The following is a 20,826-nucleotide window of genomic DNA, read 5'->3' on the forward strand; positions in this document are numbered from 1 at the left end:
AGTTCCAGAGTGGAAGGGATAATGCATTGTATGACCACCTGCACCTTCACCCCAAAGCAGGTGATTGGAGAGTCAGGAGGAATGGGAGAGTCTAGAGCATTGGGGGTGGCCCTGGCAGCACCCCCAATGCTCTAGAGCCAGCAGAGCTGTTCTTGACCATCAGCAATCACTTCCTCCATCCTGAATAGTGATAGAGATGTAGCCGTGTTAGTCTGGGGTAGCTGAAGCAAAATGCAGGGCAATGTAGCACTTTAAAGACTAACAAGATGATTTATTAGATGATGAGCTTTCGTGGGCCAGACCCACTTCCTCAGATCAAATAGTGGAAGAAAGTAGTCACAACCATATATACCAAAGGATACAATTAAAAAAAATGAACAAATATGAAAAGGACAAATCACATTGCAGAACAGGAGGGGGATGCGGTAATTACCAAGATAGTTTCCCCAATTATCACCTCTAATACCATTAACTCACAAACATCCCACTCTCCCTACCTCTGATATCATCAATTCACAGACACTTACCTTCCTTCCTCTCATTTTTTTTAATTGTATCCTTTGGTATATATGGTTGTGACTACTTTCTTCCACTATTTGATCTGAGGAAGTGGGTCTGGCCCACGAAAGCTCATCATCTAATAAACCATCTTGTTAGTCTTTAAAGTGCTACATTGTCCTGCATTTTGCTTCCTCCATCCCCTGAGAGGAACTGGGGGAACTGGACTTGAGCCACATTTCCTTACCAAGATAGCTATGGCAAGCTGATGCTGCACTGTCTCAGTTTCTTGAGACCTAATCTAGTCCTGTGAGAGAGTATATAATCCCCACACTGGTGGACTAAGGATTAAAGAGCAGCTCTGGGCCCAGAAGGTCCAGCTCAGCTCTATCTCCTGAGCATGCTCACACTGGAGGTTAGACTCAAAAGGTCAACGCTCAGCTCGATATAAGTAGACACAACTGAGGACCAGTTGTGTTCCGTGAGCTCCTGCAGAGAAGCTGCTGAGGCTTCACATAGCTGAGACAGCTGCCAAAGTAGCGTTGCCAACCCTCTCCGTTTTTCTGAGAGTCTCACAGCACTGGGCTCAATTTCACAGAGGTTCCTGAAGCCAAACCAGGAGATCAGCCACAAAAGTCCAAGGAAAGTCACCTGCCTGCCCTGCCCCAATGTAATTCCTAGAAGCAGCTGGCATGTCCCTGCGGCCTCTAGATGTGAGGAGGTCCAGGGGTTCAGAATGCTACCCCCATCCTACACACCAACTCTGCAGCTCCCTTTGGCCGGGAACTATGGCCAATGGGAGCTGCAGGGTCAGCAATTGTGGGCAGGTGCAGCCCATGGAGCCAAGAGCTCTCCTGCCCCACTGAAAGGCCACAGGGATGGATGTTCTAGACGCTTCTGGAAGTTGCATAGGTCCAAAACTGACAGGGAATCTGTCCTAGTCCCACTATGCCTCTGACTGGGAGCCGTCCAAGCTATGTGCCACCTGACTAAAGCCTGCACCTCTCACCTCCTCACACACTCCAACCTCCTGCTCCAATTCTGAGCCCCTTCCAAAGCCCATACCCTCTCAGTGTCCCTCAGACACTCTGAACTCCTCACCCCCAGCCCAGAATCCTCATCTCCTCCAACATCCATCTCATACTAGTGAAAGTGAGGGAGGATGGGGGAGAGTGAGCAATGTGTGTGGGGGGGGGAAGGGAGATGGAGTGAACAGGGCAGGACAATGGTGTCTGGTTTATGTGATTAAATTCTTGTCACTGTGTGGCATGGCTGAGCTCACCATCACTGGGTGCTCTGGCTGGGCTCAGACTTCAACCCTCTGACAAGCAGTGGCACTAGGACTACTTTTAGGGTGAGGGTGCTGAGCTGTGTCCCTCTCCCATACCCTGTTTATGCCCCCTCACTGCCCCAGGCTGGGGTCATACCTGGGGTTGCCAATTCTCTCAGACTGGATGTTGTTGCCACAAATGGCATCCAATAAGTCTTGTCTGGAAGAGCTGGCAACCTAGCCACAGCTTGAGATAGCTGCAAAGCTCTTGGTCGAGGCCAGGAGGAGCAGAGCCCCAGGCTGGCATTAGGACCCCAAGCAGAAGCAGAGCCTCAAGGGCTGGAGGCCTGGACCCCAGGGATGGCAAGCTGCAGAGTCTGTGGGGCCAGTGGACAGCAGGACTCCGGAGCTGTATGGAGACTTGGCTTGGGGTGTCAGCAGTGGGGCTGGCTCCTGGGCATGGGGAAGCTGGGTGCAAACCCTGGGGATGCTTCAGCACCCTCTGCACCTATGTCAACAACCCTGGAAGCATTATATCCTACTGGAAGATTTACCCAGCATTGCTCAAGTCCTTAAGAAATGCCTCTTTCTTCATGTAAAATATTTTTCTGGAGAGGTGCTGGAGATGAGGGGTTCAGTACGCAGGCTGCCCCAGCAAGAGAAAGCAACCCAGCCCTCTCTCACCACAGCAGCTTGGGGCCAGAGCACTGTCCATGGCTGCTGCAGCAGGCACAACCGGGGGAGGGGTGCATGTCCCCCAGCTGGTGGGCAGACACACACACAAACTCTCTCAAATATAACTTTAGATGTTAATCTACTATGAAGTCAGACTTTTAGATGTGAATAAATGCAGTTTATGATTATCTTCCTTGTCTATCCTGAAGAAAGAGAAAGATTCAGCTAAAAATCTATCAATGACATATAATGGTAAGCAATAAAAGCTTTAGGCGTGATTTTTTTTCTTGATATAGTCAATGGAAGTCTAATTATTAGTGAAAGAGCTCAGGATAATCACAGGCTGAATAACAACATGTCAATATAGCAACAATATAAGCTGTTGTTTTTTTCCTGTTTTTCATTATACTATTCTCCCCCATTCTTTATGTGTATGGGAGCACTAAAAGATGGGGGAGGAAAGGTGAAATAGGGAAAATGTTAAAACTTGTCCAAGCTCTGCAGGAGTGTAAAAATCAGGAGTTTCAGTAGAGATTTTGATTCCCAGTCTAAAATTAAGTGAATGTTTACAGAACACTAGATGTTCCAAGCCAATTTCCTGGTGCACTGTGTAAATCAAACATTAACCAATTTTTGCTCAGTACCCAAAACCCCAGAAGTCATTCACTTACATGAACATGTGGCTTGCTTTTTCCCTTTTTCCCTTCTAAGGTTTCCTCAGAAACCACCTCCACTGCTATATTAAGAGCCTGCTTACTAAAAGCCCTCTTGAGATTTCCTTGAGATTGCTCAAAAAGTAAGATGTTACAGTTTAAAGGTGGCAAGAACCAGTCTCAAGATAGCAATGTAGGATTATACACTCAGCATGTCAAATCTGCTCTAACAGTTGAAATTTAAATAATTTTTATAAATACAGTGTTTAAATTAATTTTAAAAGGGTTTTCAATGAGGGCCCAATCCTGAAATGCACTGAACTCTCTCCATTCCCACCACAGATGAGTGGGTTGAGCAGTATGGGTGTGTCTAGACTCCTGTTTTTTTTTTTTTAACGTAACCTTTTTTTGAAAAAACTTCACCTGCGTCTAGACTGCAGCTGCATTCTTTCAAAAGTAAATCAAAAGAATGCGGCAGTTTTTAAGCACATCCTTTGCTGCATTGTGGCCACAGCTGAATTGCAGAGCCTCCATCTGAGCAAGGGAAGTAAACCTTTTTGTTTCAGGAAAACTAATCCACATTCATAGACCCTTTCTCATCCTGTTCACCTCCATTGTGGTATATCTTTTCACTTGCTCTGGTAACTACAGTATAGTTTTACAAGACTGCAACTGCCCTTTCAATCTCAATAGAGATAGCACTCCTTTAAGAGAATCGTGCATGTTGATACAGGATCATCTGAAAGTCTGGGCGGCCACTTCTCAGGTCTTCATATCTCAAGGAGCTCATCCTCCTATCTGTTGAGTGGCCTCTGAATTCTCATACAACAAATACTGTTGCAGTGAAATAAAGTGGCACTGAGGTGTCAATAAAAGTCAGAAAAACCTTCTTTCTTGTTTCTCAAGGCTGTCTCTAGAGAGATAGGATAGCTAGTGAAGGTGTTAGTACTAGAGAGGGAGAGGAAGACAGCTGATGGAGAGAATCACCTTGAGCACTGCATAGAAAAGTATGCTGAGCTGTGCAAAGTCTTTGCCTGGTTGTCATATCAGCTGCCATCTGCAGCCAAATCCTTCAGAGACCCGAGGTTGCTGTAGCAACCACTGTAATTTTGAGATACATCTACATAAAGACTGCATCCCAGTAGCAGTAAGATATAAAACTAAGAGTGTCATAAAAAGCCTTACAGCTGTCATGGGGATGGCCATCCAAGGGGGAACAAACACACACTCCTCTTTAAAATGGATGTTTCCCAACATGAAAAAAGAGGACAGACTGAACAGCAACATCCACTTCCTGAGCAGACACAAGAAACACTAGCCCCAGAAGACTCTCCATCTATAACCCTCTGACCACTACTACATCTCCAAGTGTGTGGGAAAGCTCTACAAAAGGACCTCAGAAAAACTGAGGAGCTATCACCTGTACCTTACATACTCCAGAAGGGAACATCTTAAAACAAGAAGTTATCACATGTCCCCACACATTGGAAGGAAAAGAAAGCAGGAAACCCACAGGGAGATTATTCAGGAAACCCAAAACAACTATTAAAAAAGGAGGGGGTGTCAGCTATCCAACACAATGACAAAAAATGGAGCCACCTCTGGGAGATGCCATGCCGCCGGGATCTCTAAGTCAACAACAATATACAGCACCTGATCATCAACTTATCAAGACTGCCCCTAAGTTTCTGTATTCTCTGGATATCTGTCCCAGCATAGAGTCTGATACTTGTGGAGAATCAGAATAATTCTTTTTCTGACATCACCTTAATGGATTCTATCATAACAAAAATACCATTACCCACAAGTATCACACCCCTATCAACATACCTATAGACCTATCAACAGTTAAAAGAATAATCTCTTGTTTGGTGTGTGTGATACAGGGGGACCATGAAACTAAATCCTAATGATAAAGAAGTTTAGAGAATATTATGTAACCCATATGCACCTTCTGGGTGAGGTGCACTGTCCTATGAAGTGGCACATCAAACCACTTAGAGCAGGCTCATTATTCTGTCTACAACATTAGCTAACAGCCAGCTAACTTTTAGCTTATATGGTAGAGGCTCCTATTCTAAGCTCCAGAGGCTCCCAGGTTTGAGTCTGCCTGCAGACGACCAGGGTTTACTGGGGTTACAACGGCAGCTAACGGAACCCCAAACAAATATTGAAATATGTTAATAATATTAAACAGATAAATCAGGATCAGAAAAAGATCATTCTTATCTAAACAGCCTAACTGAGCTGGTACTACTACATTTATTTGATTTCTTGAGGTTGATTTCTTAGTCCTGCTAAGCCCCATTGAAGATAATTATATCATATTTACACAGTTAAACTTAAGCAAATGTACTACTGTTAGAGTAACTTAATGTACAACCAAAGCTGAACTTAATTTGATTGTGATCTGAATACTATAAGTGTAGCCCAAGATCCAGTGTGTTTCAGCATCAGCCCTGGGAACAACAATGGGAACACCTATTCAGCCTCGCTACATGACATTCTGACAGTTGCAAGGAGAACTCCGTCAGCTGGCTCGTGAGAGGAACGTAGAGGGTAGAATGCATGGGCCAGCCCAGAGGATAAATAGCCTGCAACAAGCTGCCCCATCAGATGATGCTGTGCAGGCTGCTCCCAAGGTACCTCTACCCAGCAGTACCCCACATCATGTGATGCTGGAGACAGTGAAGGACAGTGGAACGAAGTGTACCGGTAGTTCGAATTAGAGAGCCTAATTCGAACTACCTACTCCGTGCTGCGTGTAGCCGTGGGCACAGAGTCTGCACTAAGGGGGATTTAAAAATGGCGACACACGGCAAGATGCAAATGAAGCCTGGGATATTTAAATCCCGGGCTTCATTTGCAACTTTGAATGCCTACATTAGCCACCCTAGTTCGAACTAGGGTGGCAGTGTAGACATACCCTGGGCTAGTCCAGGAACTGACTGCCCTCCAGAAATAGAGCCATGTGAGAATGGGACAGCTGGAGGCACAGGTATTGCAGCAAGGTTTAGTAGTGAGGACGGCACCTCAAAATTCTAGATGGGGAAGTGGTGGAAGTACCCCTGACCACGGCATCAGAGGCCATTTCATATGCCACCATTGTGGACAAGAAGGCCACATAGTTCTTGACTGCTATCAACTCCCTCAGACTCACCTCATGGGGCCAGGGCAAGGTGAGGCTCCCTCTTCTTTAAACTGCTAATGCCTGACACTGAGGGGCAAGTGAAGGGCGTAGAGTTGGTGAGAAGTCTCCCAATAGCATCGGTGTGCACATCGTCTCAGCGTACTCAATCAGCTGCCAGCTGGCATCCTAGCTAGTGGAACCCTTGACCAAGGAAATTGTGGAAGTGAATGGTATCCTGTGCAAGGCTCTAATTGATTCAGGGTCACAGGTTACAACCATCACAGAGGATTTCTGGAGAAATCACCCTATCCTGGGCAAGTTACATCCCATTCCTGTAGATCTCTTGATAGATGGTGCCGTGGCCAGGTAGTCTCCCATCAAGTAGCTATAAATTAGATTTATCTTTTTATTGGTCAAACCTACAAGTGAGTTTCTGCCCTTCTGGTGCGTGGAACAAAGTACAGACAGGGAGTCCCTGTGTTGTTGTCATACATTCCAGCTGGCAGGATTTAGCTAACCAATTGGGCAACCAATTCCCAGACTTCCTGAAAGAGAAGTCACCTGCCTGGCCTGCAGCCTATAAGTAAGTAATCTCTGGCTAAGAGAGACCATCCTTGAGATACACTGGCGAGCAGCCCATCTTGTTGAGAGCTAGAGAAGGAAAAACTGTACCGATGAAGGTTCCTTGGGGTACAGGATGGGAGCCATATACTGTTCTGGTAGAACCTGATGCTAAGAGTCACCTGCCAGGGAATTTGAGTGTGGAGGAAGGTATAGCATATGTTGAACATGGGAAGGCTTATGTTTATCTACATAATGTAGGACAAACAACAGCAATAATAGGAAGGAACCAACATCTAGCTACAGTTTCAGTTGTCTACAGCATGGCTAGCGTGAGCAGCAGCTTAAAATACTCTCCAGGGCAAGCACTGAGAGAAGAGGCACAGGTCCATGCCTGAGTGCCAGAAGTAGACCTGAGTCAGGTAACTGTGCAGGACCCAGTTCAACTGAAGATGTTGTAAGAATTGTTGACGTGGAATGCAGAATTATTCTCTAAAAATGATCTTGACTTGGGCTGTACTTCCAAGCATGAAATACCCCTGATCGACAGTACTATTGTGAGGCAACCCTATCGGAGGATACCTCCAGCACAGTACCAGGAAGTCTGCAAGCACTTGCAGGGTATGGCAGAGGTGGGCACAATTAGACCAAGTCAAAGCCCATATGCTTCACCAGTAGTGGTGGCAAGGAAGAAAGATGGCTCTATGAGAGTGTGCATTGACTACAGACAGCTGAATTCTAAAGCCACTCGGGATGCGTTTCCTCTGCCCTGTATGGAAGATGCTCTGGATGCCTTAGGAGGAGCCAGATATTACTCTACACTAGATCTTACTTCAGGGTATTGGCAGGTAGAAATGGCAGAGGAAGATAAACCCAAAACTGCATTCATCACCCCCATGGGGCTGTTTGAATGTAATCGGATGCCCTTCAGTGTACAGAACCCACCAGCTACCTTCCAGAGGTTGATGACACATGTTTTGAAGATCTAAACTTCTCAGCAATATTGATTTATCTTGATGATGTCAGTGTTCTCCAGTACTTTTGAGGAGCATCTGCAGCACCTGGAGATGGTTTTTGACAGACTCCGCCAACACAAGCTCAAGCTAAAGCCCAGGAAATGTCATCTGCTATGAGAAAGGGTACAATATCTTGGGCACATAGTATCTGCCCAAGGCATTGCAACAGATCCAGATAAGATTCAGCAGGTGAGAGACTGGAGGATCCCAGCTAAAAGGAAGAAAGTGTTACAGTTTCTTGGGTTCACTGGCTACTACAGACGATACATCAAAGGCTACTCCAAATTGGCAGCCCCATTATTCAGACTAACTGGAGGGTGCACCCATACTAGAAGGAGAAATGAGAGGGGTCCTACTAAGAAACCCAGTTTTGTTTGGACAGAGAAATGTGGCCAGGCTTTTACAGAGCTGAAAACAAAGCTGACAGCTGACAACTGCACCAATATTAGGTTATGCTGACTACAGCTTACCATTCATTCTCCAGACAGATGCATCTACAGAGGGGCTAGGAGCTGTACTGGTACAGGTTCAGTTAGGAAAGGAGAGGGTCATAGCTTATGCCAGCAGGCGCTTAACTGCCCCAGAAAAAATTATCCTGCCCATAAATTGGATTTTTTGGCATTAAAATGGATAGCTACAGATAAATTTAGAGACTATCTTCTAGGATACCATTTCACAGTGCTAACTGACAACAATCCACTGACCTATGTTACTACTACTGATAGGTTGGATGCAACTAATCAAAGGTGGATGGCAAAGCTGGCAGAGTTCAACTTCAACATAAAGTACTGGCCTGGGAGAAGTAATGCCAATGCTGATGGCCTGTCTCGGCTACCCTGGGAGGAGGTGGCTACTGTTCTGAATGCCAGATGCAATGTGTCCTCCATAGCAACCCGGGTGATGCCCAAGGGAGAGCTACAGACAGAGCTGAGCCACTCCATTGGCCACGCATAGAGTTAAACCCAGGCCTGCCTAAGGGAAAACTGAGGAGGCTGCAGGAAAAGGATGCTGTAATCTCTCCAGTAAGATCCTACGTGCCCAGACAGCGGATACCCAGAGCCCGGGAGAGGCGGAAGGAAGTAACACCAGTGAAGATATTACTGAACCAATGGAAATGATTGTAGCTGGTAGAAGGGATCCTTTATAGGAGAACAACTATCCCAGGAGAGGGACATATCCAACAAGTTGTGCTACCAGAGAAACTCCAGAGAGAAGTGTTCGAAGTTCTGCACACAGACATGGGACACATGGTCATTGACCATACAGTGGACTTCATCTGCACTCGCTGTTTTGGGCAAGGCATGCAGTCCACCATCCAGGAGTGGTGCCTTTCCTGCAAAAGGTGCTGCCTAAGAAGAGAGGCATCTTTGGAAGCAGAGCTCCACTTATCTCGATCAATACCAGTAGGCCCTGGAGCTAGTATGTATTGACTTTCTCACCCTGGAACCATCCCGGGAGCGCATTGAGAATGTCCTTGTAGTTACTGACCACTTCAGTCGCTATGCTCAGGCGTACCCTACTCGTGACCAATGAGCGTCTACCGTGGCCAAGGTGATGTGGAAACAGTTCATCTGCAATTATGGCATCCCTGAAGGGATACAAACAAACCAGGGGAGGAATTTTGAAAGTAATCTCCTTGTCCAGCTTTGGAAACTGTTGAGATCTCAAAAAGCAGAATCACGCCCTATCACCTGCAGGGGAATGGGACTACTGAGCGGTTCAACCGAACACTCATGAATATGTTGCGAACCCTGTGTCCAGAGCAAAAGGAAAATTGGAAGGACTATTTTGAGTTCATGACTCATGCCTACAACTGCACTCATCATGAGTCCACTGGATTTTTCCCATTCTTCTTAATGTTTGGCCGGCACCCAAAGCTGAAGATAGATCTAGCTCTGGGTCTTCCCCACCAAGGAAATGAGGGGTTAGAGGTGAAGGAGTATGACTCCCAGCTCAGAGAATGCCTAGAGACAGCATACCATCAGGCTGCACAGGCATCTGAAGCTGCCAAATGTCACCTGAAAAAGCACTATGACCGCCAGACACAAGAAGCCCCATTGATTCCTGGAGACAGAGTGCTAGTAGCCAGGGAAAAGAAAGAGAGATAGAAACTGGGAGACAGATGGGAACCAACTCCCTATATTGTGATTAGGAGACAAGGGGACTTGCCTGTTTATGTAGTGCAGCCAGAATCAGGAGTGCGGAAACGGGTGATACACTGTAACCGAATTATGCCATGCATGTTTCTACCTATCGTTGGAGTCAGTCAACCAGCTGGCAGGGAAATAGACAAGCAGGGAGCCATGCCAGAACTTGAGGGTAGCCTCCCATTGGAGGCAGGGGCAGGAATAGAACTTACTGGAGGCCCTATAGATAGGCCAGGGGGCTGTAGAAGAAAGAAAACCCATAGGGGGATGACATACAGGGTATGTCTAGACTACATGGGTCCGTCGACAGAGCCCTGTAAACTAGTTTACCCAGCATAGGCAAAGAAGCAGGGATTTAAATAATCCCTGCTTCATTAAAATAAACATGGCTGCCACGCTGTACCGACGATCAGCTGATCTGGCACAGTGCGGCAGTCTAGATGCGGATCTGTCAGATGGGGAAGCCTTTGCCAACCGATCCCTTATGCCTCACGTCGATGGAGCCATGTAGTCTAGACATATCCACACCGGGGAGCCAGAGTTACACTGCAGTGAGTCTCCAGATCCAGACCATTTTGACTCAGACTTGCAGTACTCTGACCTGGAGGAGCCCAACCAGACCATGGGGGTAACAAAAGAGGCTGACCAAACTCTGAATGAACCGAATTGGATCAGAGGAGGGCAGACTGAGTGAGACCTGGCCGAAGAAGTGCCTAGAGAGGACCCACCAGCTCCACGGCGCTCAACAAGACAGCACAGGGCACCTGTCCATCTCAATTTGGAACAGAGGGCCGCCTGATGAAAGAAGAGTAGAGACTGGGGGTATTGGTCAGAGCTGCTGTGAGATGTGCTGAGGGGTTTTTGATCAAGGAAAGGGACGAGGTTGCCCTTTCAGTAAGTGGGGGAAGGGTGTAGCCCAAGGTCCAGTGTGTTTCAGCAGCAGCCCTGGGAACTACAATTTGTGGACTACAAACTGCAGCATGTTGGGAGAACTTCCTGGTTCCTGCCAGGATTTGCCCTCTGCCCCCAGCAGGGACTGTGCTAGAAGCAGCACACAGACTGCATGCTGAGAGGAGGGGCTGATGAGCTGGGCCAGTGAACAGGAGGGGTTACACAAGCATGCAACTCTGTTCGTCTACTCAGAGTGAATGAGCACATCATATTAATATATAGAAATCTGTTGTTGAATTTTATCACTAAAAAGAGTTGATTCTTACCTTTCCAAAACTCCCTTTCCCAATAGCTCGCAGTATTTGAAAATGGTCAAAATTAACTGTAAAAGAAAATAGAAAAAAGAGGAATAATAGTTTGTAAAATGCAGAGTTATTTACAATTTAAAATAAATGCAGTGTTGCATACACTTGTTACTGTGTCACATATCTCATGGTCTTTACCCTTTTTCTTAAAGCCCCAAGTCCTGGAAATAAAAAGGTTTGACTTAAAAAATAAGCATTGTGTGCAGAGTTGTTGTAGCCATGTTGGACCAGGATATTAGAGAGACAAGGTGAATAAGGTAACATCTTTTATTAGACCAACTTCTATAGGGGGCGAGAGAGAAGCTATTGAGCTTACACAGAGATGACCTTCCCTCTTTAAAATAGTTGTAAATCTCTAACCCTCACTATTGCAGAGAAAGGCCTGGAAATATGAACTGACTGTAACCTAAATATTTAAAATTCAGTAAGGAAAATAAACTTAACCCCCACTTTTAAAACATTTAATGTGTTTTTAAAAAGGCGCATAAGTGAACAGGGAGCTAATTCATGTTTTTTGAAAATCTGGGATTGGCAATATTGTGTGAATGGGAGTCAGTGCTGAAATATATCCCAGTGTGAAATTAGGCAAGGGGATGACCACAGCTGTTACTTCCCCCCTTAAGAGAGACAGATCTGAATTCTGGCCCATGAGTGAATTTTTGGGTGCCTGAATCCACTCCTCTACTGAGACGGTCTTAGCCGCCAGTCCAATTAGTGGTTCTGCTTCCCTAGCAGAGCAGAGATGGCTTGGAATGTTCACCATTGCACTCACAATCTATGCCAACCTCATAGGGGTATTTCATTGTTTGTACAGCACATCAGGGCTGTGTCTACACTGCACCCCTTTTCTGGAAAAGGGATGCAGATTAGACACTTTGGAATAGGCAAATCCGCGGGGGATTTAAATATCCCCCGCGGCATTTGCAGTTACATGGCTGCCGCTTTTTTCTGGCTTAGAGATAAGCCGGAGAAAAGCGCCAGTCTAGACGTGATTCTCTGGAAAATAAGCCCTTTTCCGGAGGATCTCTTATTCCTACTTTGAAGGTCTTATTCCCAAAACAGACCCCTACTTTAAGAAGGAATAAGAGATCCTCCGGAAAAGGGCTTATTTTCCGGAGAATCACGTCTAGACTGGCACTTTTCTCCGGCTTATCTCTAAGTCGGAAAAAAGCGGCAGCCATGTAAATGCAAATGCCGCGGGGGATATTTAAATCCCCCGCGGAATTTGCAATTGCGATGTGCTACATTAGCATCCCTTTTCCAGAAGGGATGCCAGTGTAGACGTAGCCCAGAGGTCTACAGAAAGTGCAAAGTCTGGTTTAAAAATATGTTACTGTGAACATGTATGGAACCCCCTCCCACCTCACTGCAACAAACCTAGACATATGGGATAGGTCTACACTGCAATTAGGCACACTCGTGGCTGACCCATACCAGCTGGCTCAGACTGCAGGGCTACTTAATTGCACTGTGGACATTGGGGCTCAGACCACAGCCTGAGCTCTGGGACCCTCACACCCTTCAGAGTCCTAGACTCTTTGCTGCAGTTCAAGCCCAAATGTCTATCTTACAAACAGACCAAGACAGCCAACATGGGCCATCCACTGGATACTAACTGTAATGTAGACACAATAGTGAAAAGAAAGTTACCTCTCTTAAGGTCTGATTTATTATTAGGAGGATCAGTCTCAAACTACTACTAACTAGTAAACTAAAATTCCATACTACAGTGTAGCTGCTTCTTCATTCCTCCCCTCAGAACCCAGCTTCCAGCCTTCCTTTTCCCCAAGTCTCTTATAACCAGGTGGGATGAGCCAGCTACACCAGTGAGTCAGCAAATCAGTTAAACAGTTTCCAGACATATCATCATCTCCTAATAGGCAAACACTGCCATCCTGTTAGCAATATAGAATAGCAACAGCAGCAGTGACCACTCTCAGGAGAGGCTACTTCTACACTGCAGGCTTAGAATCATAGAATCATAGAATAATAGGACTGGAAGGGACCTCAAGAGGTCATCGAGTCCAGCCCCCCGCCCTCAAGGCAGGACCAAGCTCCGTCTACACCATCCCTGACAGATGTCTATCTAACCTGTTCTTAAATATCTCCAGAGAGGGAGATTCCACCACCTCTCTTGGCAATTTATTCCAATATTTGACCACCCTGACAGTTAGGAATTTTTTCCTAATGTCCAATCTAAACCTCCCCTGCTGCACTTTAAGCCCATTACTCCTTGTCCTGTCCTCAGAAACCAAGAGGAACAAATTTTCTCCTTCCTCCTTGTGACACCCTTTTAGATATTTGAAAACCGCTATCATGTCCCCCCTTAATCTTCTTTTTTCCAAACTAAACAAGCCCAGTTCATGAAGCCTGGCTTCATAGGTCATGTTTTCTAAACCTTTAATCATTCTTGTCGCTCTTCTCTGTATCCTTTCCAATTTCTCCACATCTTTCTTGAAATGTGGCGCCCAGAACTGGACACAGTACTCCAGCTGAGGCCTAACTAGTGCAGAGTAGAACGGCAGAATGACTTCACAAGTTTTGCTTACAACACACCTGTTGATACAACCTAGAATCATATTTGCTTTTTTTGCAACAGCATCACACTGTTGACTCATATTCAACTTGTGGTCCACTATGACCCCTAGATCCCTTTCCATCATGCTCCTTCCTAGACAGTCGCTTCCCATCTTGTATGTATGGAACTGATTGTTCCTTCCTAAGTGGAGCACTTTGCATTTCTCTTTATTAAACCTCATCCTGTTTACCTCTGACCATTTCTCTAACTTGCTAAGGTCATTTTGAATTATGTCCCTATCCTCCAAAGAAGTTGCAACCCCACCCAGTTTGGTATCATCTGCAAACTTAATAAGCGTACTCTCTATCCCAATATCTACATCATTGATGAAGATATTGAACAGTACGGGTCCCAAAACAGACCCTTGAGGAACTCCACTTGTTATCCCTTTCCAGCAGGATTTAGAATCGTTAACAACAACTCTGACTACGGTTATCCAGCCAATTATGCACCCACCTTATCATGGCCCTATCTAAGTTATATTTGCCTAGTTTATCAATAAGAATATCATGCGAGACCGTATCAAATGCCTTACTAAAGTCTAGGTATATGACATCCACCACTTCTCCCTTATCCACAAGGTTCATTATCCTATCAAAGAAAGCTATCAGATTAGTTTGGCATGACTTGTTCTTCACAAACCCATGCTGGCTATTCCCTATCACTTTATTACCTTCCAACTGTTTGCATATGATTTCCTTAATTACCTGCTCCATTATCTTCCCTGGGACAGACGTTAAACTGACCGGTCTGTAGTTTCCTGGGTTGTTCTTATTCCCCTTTTTATAGATGGGCACAATATTTGCCCTTTTCCAGTCTTCTGGAATCTCCCCTGTCTGCCATGATTTTTCAAAGATCATAGCTAAAGGCTCAGATACCTCCTCTATCAGCTCCTTGAGTATCCTGGGATGCATTTCATCAGGACCTGGTGACTTGCTGACATCTAACTTTCCTAAGTGATTTTTAACTTGTTCTTTGTGTATCCTATCTTCTAAACTTACCCTCTCTCTGCTTGTATTCACTACGTTAGGCACACCTCCAGACTTCTCGGTAAAGACCGAAACAAAGAAGTCATTGAGCATCTCTGCCATTTCCAAGTTTCCTGTTACTGCTTCTCCCTCCTCACTAAGCAGTGGGCCTACCCTGTCCTTGGTCTTCCTCTTGCTTTTAATGTATTTATAAAAGGTCTTCTTGTTTCCCTTTATGCCTGTAGCTAGTTTGATCTAATTTTGTGCCTTTGCCTTTCTAATCTTGCCCCTGCATTCCCGTGTTGCTTGCCTATATTCATCCTTTGTTATTTGTCCTAGTTTCCATTTTTTATATGACTCCTTTTTTATTTTGAGATCATGCAAGATCTCCTTGTTAAGCCAAGCTGGTCTTTTGTTCTTGTACAAGAGTTCTTGCACAAAAGGTCTTGCGCAAAAGCGTGTCCACACTGCCATGTGCTTTTGCGCAAGAGCACCCATGGCAGTGTGGATGCTTTCTTGTGCAAGAAAGCGCTGATGGCCATTTTAGCCATTGGGGTTTCTTGTGCAAGAAATCCCTGTTGCCTGTCCACACTGCCTTCTTGTGGAAGAGTTCTTGCGCAAAAGGGCTTATTCCTCGTGGGGAGAGGAATAACTCTTGTGCAAGAAGCCCTCTTTTCTGATGCTTTCCTGTAAATTTCCTTGCGCAAAAATGCGTGTGCAGTGTAGATGCTCTGCAAGTTTTTGTGCAAGAACAGCTATTCTTGTGCAAAAAGCCTGAAGTGTAGACATAGCCTCAAGGTCTATTCAGGGTCTTTATTCAGGCAGAAAATCCACTGAAGTGAATGGGAGCTTGCACCATGTGAAAGGATCAGAACTAGCCCCAAAATTATTCATTATCCCAGTGCAAAATGTAATTTTTAAAAAAAACCACACATTTTCAGAAGATTTCAAAGAATGGATTTATATCATAGTCACGCCAATATAGAGTAGAATTTTCCCTAGAGACTATACTGGATTTGCATGAGGATGTAAACGAGCAGATTTTGGCTTTCAGAACGTTTCTTAATGCTGGTGTTCCATGAACTAGATAGAGTGCAGTGTGACCGTCAAAGTCCAGGTTAAATGGAAGGGTTGTGAGCTAAAGCAAAAATCTGTTGTTATACTGCTAATCTAAGCAAATATGATATTGAGAGACAACTATAGGAATGTGTGATTCAGTTTTTACAAGCATTTGCCAAAACAGAATCACGCCTACATGAACTGAAATTGGCAAAAATTATAGAAACTTATTTTAAAAACCCCTAAGAATTGGCAATGTGTCTGTTGGTCTTGCTTTGGCCCTTCATTGCTAATGTGCCTTTCTCTGTGTTAACTGGGTATCTGCAAAACTTTGTATAGCATCTTTGCAAAACTGTGCTGAAATTTACCACCCCAAGCAAAAATACTACTCACAAACAAGCAAAACCTTCTTAGTCATACTTTATTCATCTAGCAAAAATACTTAGCCTAGTTTAACTGAGAGAGTAGAGCTTTAAGATTGATGTCAGGTACATGGAATGGTTCCGGGTATACAATGGGGCTGTGTGCAATACTCGGAGACTGGTCTTGATGACCCAGGAACTCTGTTCCAGGCCTAACTCCCTGTATAAAGCAAGTCAATTAGAAGGGCTGACATCTCAGGGTGTCATTTGTAGCAATACTTGTAGTGTGTTTTGTTTACTCAATGATATTTACAACATACAGAAATATTGTTTGTTGTAGCATCTTCAGAGAAACTTTATTGAGCCATTTGTTAGTGCTGCTATAACAAATATCCTCTTGGCAATCACATGGACTTGAACCCAGGACCCCCATAGCTAGAAGCAGGATACTAGGCCTTGTGGTAAACACGAAGCAGGCTCATAAGGACAACCCTCATCTCGGCAGCTCACCACTCACCAGTTGTGGCACACACACTGAAAAATGGTCTACACTGCTATTGGCAGAATACTTATCACAGGCTATGTCTACACTACAGCACTAATTCGAAGTGACTTAATTTGAATTAGTTAATTCGAACTAAGCAAATTCGAACTAATGCATCTAGACCTAAAAACTAGTTCGAATTAGCGTTTTGCTAATTCGAACTAGCATGTCCACATTGAGTGGACCCTGAACCGAGGTTAAGTCTGGCCGGAAGCAGTGCCGGCAGGGCATCAGATTAGGACTTAGAGCATGGAGCTGCTGCCTCAGGCTAGCCAAGGGCTGTGCTTAAAGGGTTCCAACCCCCACCCGGACAGACAGTTCTCAGGGGTTCCCCGCTCGCTTGTCTAAATCGATGAGGGACAGCAAAGCAGTCCTGGCTTGGAGTGCACTGAATGCCCATACTCGGCACATCACAGCACTCGGCCATCAGCCCGGCCACACTTGCCGCAGGCTGCCATCCGGGGGGGGGGGTGTCAATCGGGGAGCTGCAGGAGGGCTTCCACCCCGAGGAGCCCGCAGAGCCACCCCAGTCCTCCCCATCGGGGGCTCGTACCTCCCTCACCTCCTTCCACTTACCCCTCCCTAGCCCCCCTTCCTGATGTACAAAATAAAGGACACGTGTGTTCAAAAATAGAAACTCTCTTTATTGAACAAAACTCGGGGAGACTGGGAAAAGGAGGTGGGAGAGGGAAAGAGAGAGGGTGGGAGAGGGGAGGGCAACTAAAATGATCAGGGGTTTGGAACAGGTCCCATATGAAGAGAGGCTAAAGAGACTGGGACTTTTCAGCTTAGAAAAGAGGAGACTAAGGGGGGATATGATAGAGGTCTATAAAAGCATGAGTGGTGTAGAGAGGGTGCATAAAGAAAAGTTCTTCATTAGTTCCCATAATAGAAGGACTAGAGGACACCAAATGAAATGAATGGGTAGCAGGCTTCAAACTAATAACAGAAAGTTCTTCTTCACAAAGCAAATAGTCTTCCTGTGGAACTCCTTGCTGCAGGAGGCTGTGAAGGCTAGAACTATAACAGAGTTTAAAGAGAAGTTAGATAAATTCATGGAGGTTGGGTCCATGGAGTGGTATTAGCCAGGGGGTAGACATGGTGTCCCTGGTCTCTGTTTGTTGAAGGCTAGAGATGGAGGGCACGAGACAAATAGCTTGGTCATTGTCTTCGGTCCATCCCCTCCAGGGTACTTAGTGTTGGCCACTGTCGGCAGATAGGCTCCTGGGCTAGATGGACCTTTGGTCTGACCCAGTACGGCCATTCTTATGTTATGTTCTAAGCTCAGGGCTCAGGGTCGGGTTCTCACTGGACCACCTTGATTTTCATGCAAACCTGCTCCTGGGTGGCCAGGCTGGCAGCTATCCTGCTCTAGATGGCCACTTTCCTGTGCCTAGTGCGGAGGTTATGGACATTGGAGGCTTCCTCCCAAACCTCTATGAGGTCCACGATGTCCGCACTAGACCAGGTGGGCACCCGCCTCTTGTGGCCCCGGGCAGGCTCCTGGGAGCTGCCAGCCTGGTTCCGGGAAGAGGCGGAGGGCTGGGTGGCAGCAGGTGGCTGGCTCATGCCGTGCCAGTTGCAGGGTCTGCTGGCTGGGTGCTGGCAGGCTTACACCTGGCACAGGCACCATAGCCAAACTGTGGCCCTTTAAGGGCTCCGGGACTGGGAGGGGGGCAGACGAGTTTCCCTGGTGGTGCCCAGACTGGCCACCAGGGCAAGCTGGGGAGGGCTAGCCTCCCACTAGTTCGAATTAAGTGGCTACACAGCCCTTAATTCGAACTACTTAATTCGAACTAGGCATTAGTCCTCGTAGAATGCGGTTTACCTAGTTCGAATTAAGCGCTCCGCTATTTCGAATTAAGTTCAAACTAGCGGTTTGTATGTGTAGCACCTATCAAAGTTAATTCGAACTAACATCTGTAGTGTAGACATACCCAAAGAGATGAGTCTAGTATTTTACTTCAAATGAGGTAAAATATGGGTTCATTCTCATTTATGGAAGAAATGGGCTTATCTGTCAGTGGCCTGGTGTAAAAGCAGTGCACCCCGCTCACTTGGCATGGTTATTATTGACCAATGCTGACATCTTGGGGATCTGTTCTTTTTGCAATCCAGAGCTAGCTAGGCCCCAGACCACAGAAGTATCTGAAGATTTAGATCCTGACCAGTCACTCTGCACCAGTGCACTCAGCCAAAAAGAGTGACTTGCAGGATCGGTGACCTGGATCTTGAAGCTGACCAGAGATGTACATTCTTGTAAAGGTTCAACGAGACCTATTCCCCTCAGCTCTTGCTTAAATTGGAGAAAGTGATTTTACCCCACTCTTTGGCAGCTTTTCTCCTTTGAAAACAAGTTTATCTGTGTAACTCACATACTACAGCCCTTTTGATATTTCTTGTCTATGTTATTGATGCTGTTTTATACCAGACATCTCTGTTTAAAGACAATGTCATTTGAGTGAGCACAGTCTCCAGCACTCTGTAGGCAGGCAAAGGCCTACCTATGAAAATGGGAGTTTGGTCTCAGAAAAAAGAGAAAGATTGGGCCCTTTAGCTAGGCCATAGGCTGATTTTGGCTAGCCCAAAGGAAGGTCGGTTAGGCTGGATTTCCTCTCAAGGTAGTTCATGAGAAAAAAAGTGAAAAGAGAATCAAGATCATTTGCTTCAATTGACTTGCAGACACCCTCAGGCTTAGCTTGGATCAGAATATGTGCCTCTGAAGCTGGTCCCCAATTACAGCTAGATAACATCATTTGATGTAGATTCATCTCCAGCAATTTGAATTTAATTCCACACAAGTTACAAGAGGAATATATTATGTTATTCTTATGCTCCTCTGGGTTGATTTTGAAATGTATCATGTTAGTAAGTGATTTTATTTTGTAAGAACCTAAATTAAACATTCACTTTTAGCAAGGGGCAGGAAGTTTATTAGTATCCACTTAAACCCTGTTTCTCTAAATGTTGTTCTTTAATTATTATCATTATTCTTAATGACTGGGATAATTTATTTAGTAGAGGGGATTTAAATGCAAATTGGACTTCTTCAAGAAGAAAATGATTAAATGAGGCATTTGTCCCTTTTGGTTTAACTCAGCTTATTAATAAGAGTGATTAAAAATACAGCCACATTAATTGGTTTAATTTTCACAACTTTCATTCTCAGCATGAAGCTAAAGCAGAAGCCTACACTTCTTAAGCTAACATTAGGAGAAAACAATGTTGTCCTTTTGTGGGTTGCTATAAAAGAAGCCCCTTACTTTAAATTTTAAAGTGAATGTCTGCTTTTGGACACTGAAGTTAAGACAGGAAAGATGGCTCTGCCAAGCAGTGAAAAGGGACACAACTAACTGGTAAAGGATTCCTGGCTTCCTACCGCTGTGCCTACCTGAACTCTTATCTTCAGGCACAGCAAAAATGCAAGTGAATCCTGGTACTATTGAAGTCAATTGAAAGATTCCACATTCCTTAGATTACAGTGGGGTCTGGGTCAACGTTTAGATAAGACATTCCCCTCTAGCAACTCCCTCTACAGAAAGCAGTGCTGCTGATTCCATACTAGCACTCTTCCTTTCAAGGCAGTGCTGACCTAGTGTTTTGAACATTGTTGCTAGAGAAAAGGGGAAGGGAAGATTTTCTTGAGAGACATACAGTCAAGAAAGAAATATTCAATGTTAGGACTATGGCTACGTCTACACTGCACAGTTATTTCAGAATAAGATATTCTGGAATAGTTATTCTGAAATAGCTTATTTCAAGATAGCACGTCTACACTGCAGGGAAGCCTCAAAATTAGTCTGAGGAAGGCTTCCCTAATGTAGATGTTCTACCTCGATTTAGAGCCCCAGGAGGAATAACTAAGAATGGCCCTGGTGAGGGGCTATTTCAAAATATCAGAAGTGGAGCATCTATACACGTCTTATTTCAAAATAGCTATTTCAGAATAGGTGTTATTCTTCGTAGAATGAGGTTTACAGAAGTCGGAATAAGCCGTCCGTTATTTCGAAATTATTTCAAAATAATGAAATTGCTGTGCAGACGTTCGCAGAGTTATTTTGGAATAACGGTCATTATTCCAAAATAACTTTGCTGCGTAGACACACTCC

The 20,826-nt window shown here is 45.1% G+C and overlaps 1 protein-coding gene across 6 annotated transcripts in view; it reads right to left on the bottom strand.

Moving 5' to 3' along the window:
- STK32B (serine/threonine kinase 32B) overlaps positions 1-20,826 on the bottom strand; it is a 291,208-nt gene that overhangs the window by 241,685 nt on the left and 28,697 nt on the right. For all 6 annotated transcript variants that reach the window (XM_075930748.2, XM_014576105.4, XM_014576106.4 and 3 more), the window contains exon 2: positions 11,168-11,223. In XM_075930748.2, the coding sequence (XP_075786863.2) occupies positions 11,168-11,223 (56 nt within the window). The remainder of the gene's footprint in view (positions 1-11,167; positions 11,224-20,826) is intronic.

The sequence above is a fragment of the Pelodiscus sinensis genome, chromosome 4 (genome assembly GCF_052426305.1).
Source record: "Pelodiscus sinensis isolate ZL-2025 chromosome 4, ASM5242630v1, whole genome shotgun sequence".
Taxonomy (NCBI): Eukaryota; Metazoa; Chordata; order Testudines; family Trionychidae; genus Pelodiscus; species Pelodiscus sinensis.